General features: G+C 36.9%; 2 protein-coding genes across 7 annotated transcripts; one reads left to right on the top strand and one right to left on the bottom strand.

Annotated features, from left to right (window-relative positions):
- Positions 1-796: 796 nt before the first annotated feature.
- LOC123715184 (U6 snRNA-associated Sm-like protein LSm4) lies at positions 797-1,789 on the bottom strand. The gene is made up of 2 exons (XM_045670082.1): positions 1,369-1,789; positions 797-1,158 (listed from the first exon to the last, which is right to left on the bottom strand). The coding sequence occupies exons 1-2, from the start codon at positions 1,567-1,569 to the stop codon at positions 949-951; spliced, it is 411 nt and encodes a 136-aa protein (XP_045526038.1). The 5' UTR covers positions 1,570-1,789; the 3' UTR covers positions 797-948.
- A 1,109-nt stretch (positions 1,790-2,898) lies between these two features.
- Positions 2,899-7,761, top strand: LOC123715574 (guanine nucleotide-binding protein-like 1). Of its 6 annotated transcripts, none has more exons than XM_045670711.1 (12): positions 2,899-3,020; positions 3,565-3,666; positions 4,069-4,213; positions 4,456-4,603; positions 4,701-4,841; positions 5,327-5,537; positions 5,645-5,815; positions 5,907-6,109; positions 6,185-6,300; positions 6,373-6,507; positions 6,601-6,698; positions 7,344-7,761. In XM_045670711.1, the coding sequence occupies exons 2-12, from the start codon at positions 3,573-3,575 to the stop codon at positions 7,538-7,540; spliced, it is 1,659 nt and encodes a 552-aa protein (XP_045526667.1). In that variant the 5' UTR covers positions 2,899-3,020; positions 3,565-3,572; the 3' UTR covers positions 7,541-7,761. The 6 variants fall into 6 exon arrangements, with proteins under 6 accessions (XP_045526667.1, XP_045526666.1, XP_045526668.1 ...); XM_045670710.1 differs by having other exon boundaries at positions 2,899-3,081; XM_045670712.1 differs by having other exon boundaries at positions 2,899-3,195.
- Positions 7,762-7,997: the final 236 nt, after the last annotated feature.

The following is a 7,997-nucleotide window of genomic DNA, read 5'->3' as shown; positions in this document are numbered from 1 at the left end:
AGTTTTTTATTTAAGAGTGATTATTTTTTGTTGTTTGAATAGTATTATCTTAGAATTAATTGACTTGTCAGAGTTAACACTATTGCGGGTATTTTTAAGAGGCAACATTTTTCAGAGAATTGTGATTATAATTTAAATAAAATGCTAATAATACCATAGGTACCTGGCATGCAACTTGTTACTTATCAGTATAATATTAATAAATAAATATACATGGAATTTTGGCGTGGACTAATAATTTATGATAAATGTTGCCACTTATATAAAAGATTTGGCTGTTTAAAAACTTGATTACACTCGGACAAGTCTTAGTAGGTATTGTTTAAACTGAAATACTTGAATTTTTATATGAATTTTATTATAATATGGTATTTTACTAAATATTAGTCCAATATTAAATCTTTCATGTGTTTGTTTTATTTATTCCTGTTCTTGTTCAAAGACTAACTGATATTGTAAAGTAAAAAATAGGTGCTCCCATGTTTTAAAATTAATATTATTTATCTTTAGTAACAGAAACAGCAGAACAACTTCGAAAATTTTGTGACTTCACTCCTTCGAGTGTTGTACTGCTGCTACCTATGGTCAACATTGTGTGCCACCTAATAGCAATTAGCCTGTATTTAGGGCAATGACCTACAATCAGAATGATCCTTATATCATTCTAAGTATAAAATAATTCAATAATAGTACTTTTAATTGGTAAAACCAGTACACTGTAGGAGTGAAAATTACTTATCTCACAAAAAATCAGGTTTCTAGATATAGATAATAAAATATAAAAATTAAAAGTTCCTTTAACTTTTTAGAAAGTGTTTTTATTATTCACAAGTTTATTTTTATCTGACAATTTTTTTATGGTTTTCAGCATTTTGTCAGTTGATTAAAAGCACTGACAGTAGATTAATACTAGAGATTTCTTAGATAATAAGTGATATATTTAATAAACTATTTTTTATTTTTATTTTGTGGCCGGCCTGCTCCTCCACCCCTAAGGGGCGCTGGTCTCCCTCTGTTTCCAAAGGCCCCTCGACTTCCACCTCTCCCTGACCTTAGGTTTTGACCTCCTCGACCCTTGGATACTTCATTGCGACTCCTAGCCTTTACTTGGGTTTCTTCTTTCACCATATCAATAACTTCATCGGGGATCCTGAGGTACTAAAAAAGAAAGTGTTTTTTTTTAATGTCTTTTAAAAAGTATTAGGAATGTCTTCTGACCCTTTTAATTTTTTTAAAATATACATATCTCATGTATTCTAATTAAATCAGATGCATTATGATCAAACTAGTAGGTAACATAGTAAAGTTAAAAAATCATTTCTAATTAATGAAAAAGTATCATTTAAATTAATTAAACACCAAGCATACCTTTATTGTACTCCCCCGGATATAGCACTCAGGCATTCTCCAGAACTTATCTCCATCTCGAGATGTGCAAATGACCTCTCTTAAATTGATATTCATCCAATTATCACAACTGACTAAATGACCGTTGTATGTTTCACCATTTTTTAATTCCACTAGCATCGGATGGTTTTGAGCAGTACGTAATAGTGATAGTGGTAACATTTTTTGTAATCTCAAAATTATAAAAAAAGCTTAATTTCAATTGATGACTTTAAAAAACTAACACAATAAACGCTCTTGTATATAATGCTATAACGATTTTTCAGAAATCAATCACTTTTGAGGTTAATTTCTATATTATTCAATTCAAATTTCAACTAACAAGAACGGAGAATCACAAATTTCATAACAATTATCTTTGACAGACGACCTGAGCCTTTGATGACAGATAATTTTAAACTGACTTTGATAACTTACAAGTTACGTACAAGTTGTAGTCAGGGGGTCGGTCAGACAAGATGGCGTAACAGTAGGGTACGTAGAAATACGAAAACTAAATTTGTATGAAAATGGCAGCTTGTGTCGATAATCGGTAGCCTTACCTCAAAAGGCGTGAGTCGGGCGTATATTTTTTAAAAAAATTAAAGGGTCAGAAGCTGCTATTTGCATTATTAAAGTATCTGTACTAATTTGCTGATATTCTTGATATTTTCATATTTATCTGCGTTTATAATGTTATCCTCGCATTGTTTCATTGAAAAACTTAAACTAAAAATATGAACTCTATAGTTATATTTCTATTCTCTATCTCTATTCTTTCTTCTATCAAGTATCTAGTTTATATTTTTTCTGTTTTTTGTTTAAATCATTATAATTATACGAGAACGTTTAAAAAGCTAGCTAAAAATAAAATTACAAATATTTAAAACTAAAACTCTTAACTATTTTAGTTATTAATTATTAAGTTTCGTTAAAACGTCCAATATATGATTTTTTTTTAAAGGATAGCCATTAAAAATGGCGATAGTTGTACTGAATTAATGCAAACAGCAGCTTTTAAGAGCAAGCAAAATCATGGTCGATAAATCCTGTTTATTTTACACTGCCGAAACATTTATAGGCCGTTGACTACCGAAAAACGTGAGCGTTAGTGTGTATCTTTAAGTAGCACTGTCATGGCGTCGCTTATTTTTTTTTAAATTGAGAATGGAATCTCGCTTATATTACTTTAAATAAGAGAAACTTTCGTAACTAAGCACATAAAATAGTTTATTAAACTAAAGTAGAAGCAAACTAAAATAATAAAATAGATTCTAGCTCCAATGGCCCTACAGTTAAGAATCATATTCGATTATCTCTGTCGTAAATTTGAAATACGGCATCGTCAGCCCCTTGTTTCGTCCGTCTTCGTTTTCCACGAAGGACCCATTCGTTAGCGAGGATTTGAAGATTGGTTATTTTCAACCGTTTCATCGCGAACGACACAGAATACATCACGCCTGTCGAAAAGCAACTGTACAATATATGTTGACATTGACAAGAGTTTCTCCTTCCCGGTTTAATTTAATGTGAAATAATATCTAAATTGTTATGTCGTTGTCATCAGAAATATTTAATTAAATAAGCCGTTAGCCTGGCGCCGGCACAAAATATATAATAAATAATTTAGTAGAGTAGGTACCTGGTACATAACTACATACTCAGTATTCTCTAGATCTGTCTTAAGACCATAATGTATGTCATATCGTAAAGTTATAAATTATTGTTACTTTTGATTGTCCTATAATTAATTAAAAAATTGACAAATACTGAATAGTAACTAGTAACATAAGTTGTATTAATGAGAGAGTGAGTACTGGGGTAAGCTTTTAGTAAGTTTTTATAAAAACGATGTACGGTACATTAACTCGCTGTTTTTTTTTTCAAAGCTTTTTTTATGTTAATGTTGGTTTCGATAAGAAATTAAATCATGGATTTACTAGTTTCCAGGAGATTAACTTACCATGTGTCATTCTATATAGTATAATACTACTTCATCCCAAAAAATAGGTTATTTTATTTTCAATTATTAATTATGTACATCTCAACTTGATCCCCTTGCAACTCCACTTGTTAAAATTGAATTGAAAAAATTGGCACCGGTAATTAAAATGCAACCTCATAATTTGGAAATAGTCTTTTATATGTTAAGATATTTATTCATTTGTATAATTTCAGTATATGTCATGCCTCAAGCTCGTCGCAAAACTCCTTTCAGTGGGAAGGCAAAAAAGCAGCAGATCCAGAACAAAAAGCAGAATAAAACACTGTTACTGTCATGTAAGTGATATATACTATATTAGAAAGCTAAAAATAAAAAGCTATCCATCATAATATAATTTGTAAGAAATTACATAAATTTTAAGCTGTACTATGAATGCTTAAATTTGGCTGTAAACCTAAGTCAGTCTCATGAACTGTTCTTTGTGTCATAGAGTTTGCTGCAAAAGATCTCTATTTAAATCTGTTCAGATTTAGAATAGGATTTATTTAATTTACAATTTTTTGGGTTTATTATAAAAAAAGCATATTATTTCTTTGTAAAATCATTTGTTTTGATCCTTATAAATTTAGTTTTAAAATGAAAATTTTACTATGGATTTAAAGTGAAGTATCCATGCTGAAGACTGCTTGTAATTTGATTCTAGTAATGTAATTAATATAGATATATGTTTCTCCCAGCATCAGCAAACACAGAAAATTATGATGTTTTGGCAGTCAACTATCAACCGAACCGAGCTCAAGGTCGTGGTGAATCTAACCGCTACGCCCTCAAGTTTTACAGGGAAAGTGATGCTGACGTGAAAATTAAAAAGGAGGAAGCATTGTAAGATTTCATTGAAATATTATTAATTCATAGCAATTAGATTTTAAAAGTATTAAATATCAGTAAAGATATAATTTTATTTTGACATTTACTGTATACTTTCGTAAGTAAACTTTTAAACTTTTTAATTATATAAATTCGTTTACAACAATAAACAGAACCTAAGGAAATTGGCAGGTTTTTCGCTGTAAGGTCGGATTCAGTTAATTTAATAAAATTTTATTTAATTGTATTCCTCGCAGGAAGGGGCTCAATCCCGTGAGCCCTAAACAAATGGAGATAGATCCGACCGATTTCTATCCTTTGGAGCTCTCGTTTCCCAAACGACCGCCGTGGAACTTCGACATGACTCCGGCCCAACTCGACGCACAGGAACAGCGGTATTTCAGAGTAAGTCATAATCAACATTTTCATAATAATCTCGTAAAACGATAGACGCCTTTTAAATAAAATAAAAATGAAACGATATTCCGACTGTATATTTCAGGAATACGTGAGCGGCATTCAGTCGTCTCCCCTCTGGAAGGAAATGTCTTACTTCGAGCTGAACCTGGAGACTTGGCGGCAGCTGTGGCGCGTCTTGGAGATGTGCGACATTCTCTTGCTCATCGTCGACGTCAGATTTGCGGTTGGCTTTTTATTTTCTTGCATTTTTTTGGATTATAACGCAACCGAACCTATAATAAACCGAATATATAATTGGAACATCGGTCTGCTCAAAGACCAAGGTACTTTTGCAAGGCAAGACGGTACTTCACTCCGGGCCACCGCTTGCAACTGTATAAAGTGCAAATTCGGCCTCACTCGCACCTCCGGGCCCCCCGCCCCGCTCCTTCCACCTGACTTTATTCAATAAAGAGCGGCTCGATCCTCTGGCGTTGCGTAGAGATGTGGGGTCACTCTGCATCTTCTACCGCATTTACCGTGGAGAGTGTTCAGAGGAGTCGTTCGGAACTGCCCACTGAAGTATTTCCTTAGGGTCCTTCAAGAAAAGAGCGTACCAACTCTTAAAAGCCTCCTGCCGGTTTACCCCCTGTGCCGTAGTGCTATGAAGTATAAAGTTCGAGGCGTCCCTTTGATCGAGTTCTCGATGTTTTTAGTCAAATCTTTCAGGGCATGATGTTTCCGCCGTCTCTGTACGAATTCGTAGTGAAGGAAGAGAAGAAGGATATGATCCTGGTCCTGAACAAAATAGATTTGGTGCCTCCGGTGGTGGTGGCCGCCTGGAAGCGTTTCCTCACCGCCGCTTATCCCGGATTACGAGTCGTCTATTTCACTTCGTGTCCCGGGTACAACCTCGTCGGAGCCAGCGCGGACAAGGCAGGTACGGGAAGAGGCTTCGCCGAGGACGAATCGGTCTTGGACTATTCTGTTTAATTTACTTTAATTTAAGAATACGGAGGCTCAAATGCGACTCCCGAACGTCGACAGGTCTCCTGGTGCGCAGACGCAAAGGGCGGCAACGCATGTGCGCGGAGGGCGCCACTCAGATTTTGGAGGCCTGCAAGGATATCGTCCGGGGAGCTGTGGATCTCTCCTCTTGGGAGAAGAAGATAAAAGAAGAGACCGATTTGGAGTTCGAAGAAGGCGGGACCGAAGTCGGTGAGATGATATCTTTTGTATCTCTCGATGATATCTTCTGATCTTTCCAATTTTGCCGAGAGCGCGGTGTTAACGAACGAGCGGCCCGCAGGCGAGAGCATCGTGCAGAAGGCGGACACCTCGTTCTTCAGGCACGAGAGGTTCAAGGGCGGGGTGGTGACGCTGGGGTGCGTGGGTCAGCCCAACGTGGGCAAGTCCTCCCTCATGAACGCCATCATGGGCAAGAAGGTCGTCAGCGTGTCGCGCACTCCGGGACACACCAAACACTTTCAGACCATCTTCCTTACGCCGCAGGTGAGTCTAGTTTCGACGTCTTTCATTCTTTTTTTCAATTCTTTTCTTCTCTTAATCGGCGACTCGCGTTCGCAGATCCGCCTGTGCGACTGTCCCGGCCTAGTGTTCCCGTCGAAGGTTCCCCGTTCCATACAAATCCTGATGGGCTCGTATCCCATCGCACAGCTGCGGGAGCCCTACACCACCGTCAGGTGACGCGAGGAGAGTCACGTCTACGTCTCGAAGAAAAGTACGGATTTCGTGATAGAAGCGTTCGATTCCAGATACCTCGCCGAGCGGCTGGAGCTGCCTCGTCTGCTGCGCATCGACCACCCGGAGAACGATGACTCCTGGTCTCCCAGAGACGTCTGCGATGGATGGGCCAAGAAGAGGGGCTACCTCACCGCCAAGGCTGCCAGGTCACGCTCGCCGCTCTCTCGCCGCTCTCTCGCTTGAGGATCGGGTTTTTCGTCTCTTTCGATAGTGATTCGACTCATTTTATTTGTCCTCAGACTGGACACGTACAGAGCGGCCAACGCCCTCCTCCGAATGGCCTTGGACGGGAAGATATGTCTCTGGCTGCCGCCTCCCGGCTTCGCCGACGATAGAGGTAGCGTCGCTGTCGTATATATATATCTTAATGTATATAAATCTCCTGTCACGATGTTTGTCCGCGATGGACTCCTAAACTACTTTACCGAATTTAAATTAAATTGGCACACCGTGAGCAGTCTGGTCCAACTTAAGAAATAGGATAGCTTAGATCTTTAATTATAGTCGCAATTTTATTTTATTGCAAATTATTTGTCTATAATTAATTGACAGTCACAATTATCTGTTAACTCCAAAAGATTCTAACAGATGTCGATACTATTCGACCGGATTGAGTAAGTAATCAATAAATGGCACTACTATGGTAAACCGACAAACGTGTCATATAAGCTACAATTCAATATCATAATTACCACGTGTTATTGAGGCTAAAGTATAAATTAAATTTATTTTGTAGTAAACGAAATACTCTGAAATTCAATTATTTCTACTTTTTAAATTTTTGGTGTTAGCACAGCCAACCACGTGTTACTTAGACCAAAGTGTAAATCAAATTCAAATTATAGTGACGATAATACAGTGAAATTATTATTTCGTGTCACGGTATTAAGGCTAACTAAAACCACATTAAGGAGAAACGAATTTCGCGGGGGAAGCTAGTATATGTATATATTACTTTGCTAAACTCATTGTGCTTTTCCAGAAAAGTTAGAGAGCTGCGAGGAAATCGAATACATAAAATGGGTTCAAGCCTTGAGCGGCGACACTGTCGCGGAGTCGTTGTCCGACAGCGAAACGGAAAAGCAGAGCGAGAGCGACGGCGAGGAGGAGAGCGAGAGTGAGTCGGCGGAGGAGACCACGAGTATCGCCAATAAGTTCGCGGCTCTGGCCAACGAGTAGTCGAAGGCCGCGATGTGAAGGTGTTTTAATAAATGAGCCGTTTTATACGATTTCTAATATTATAAACGATTATTTTTAATGTAAAATGAAATGTTTCGAAATGTCGTCTGTTGCTTTAAAAACCGCATTCTTTGCTATTATTATTATTATTATTAGTATTATCATTACGTCAGTATACGTGAAATATTTTACAATGTTTTTTATTAAATGCAGCTAGTTATTTAATTTTTTTGTTTCATTTAATCTTAAAAGCTGAGCGCGAGCCGAGCCGAGGCTCCCACTCTAAAGCCAATCTCGCTTAAACGACCCGTTAACTTTACGAACGTTTAATATTTTTTAGTGAGAGATTTATTTTTGTTCAAACTACTTTAATAAATGATTTTCAGTGTGTCTCGCTAGAAGTTAATTATTTAAATGAGTAATTGTAATAATACAAATTAATCAAATAAAAAAATAA

This window comes from Pieris brassicae, chromosome 10 (assembly GCF_905147105.1).
Source record: "Pieris brassicae chromosome 10, ilPieBrab1.1, whole genome shotgun sequence".
NCBI lineage: Eukaryota > Metazoa > Arthropoda > Insecta > Lepidoptera > Pieridae > Pieris > Pieris brassicae.
The sequence above is the reverse complement of the archived record's forward strand: the minus strand, read 5'-3'. Positions and strand labels throughout refer to the sequence as shown.

Excerpts from the sequence above, each read along its gene's own strand:
- LOC123715574 (XM_045670711.1), top strand. The coding sequence starts at position 3,573 with ATGCCTCAAGCTCGTCGCAAAACTCCTTTCAGTGGGAAGGCAAAAAAG. Across the intron at positions 5,538-5,644 it reads AGCCAGCGCGGACAAGGCAG|GTCTCCTGGTGCGCAGACGC; the intron begins GTACGGGAAGAG and ends GAACGTCGACAG. Across the intron at positions 6,301-6,372 it reads GAGCCCTACACCACCGTCAG|ATACCTCGCCGAGCGGCTGG; the intron begins GTGACGCGAGGA and ends GTTCGATTCCAG.
- LOC123715184 (XM_045670082.1), bottom strand. The coding sequence starts at position 1,569 with ATGTTACCACTATCACTATTACGTACTGCTCAAAACCATCCGATGCTA. Across the intron at positions 1,159-1,368 it reads TCCGGGGGAGTACAATAAAG|TACCTCAGGATCCCCGATGA; the intron begins GTATGCTTGGTG and ends TTTCTTTTTTAG.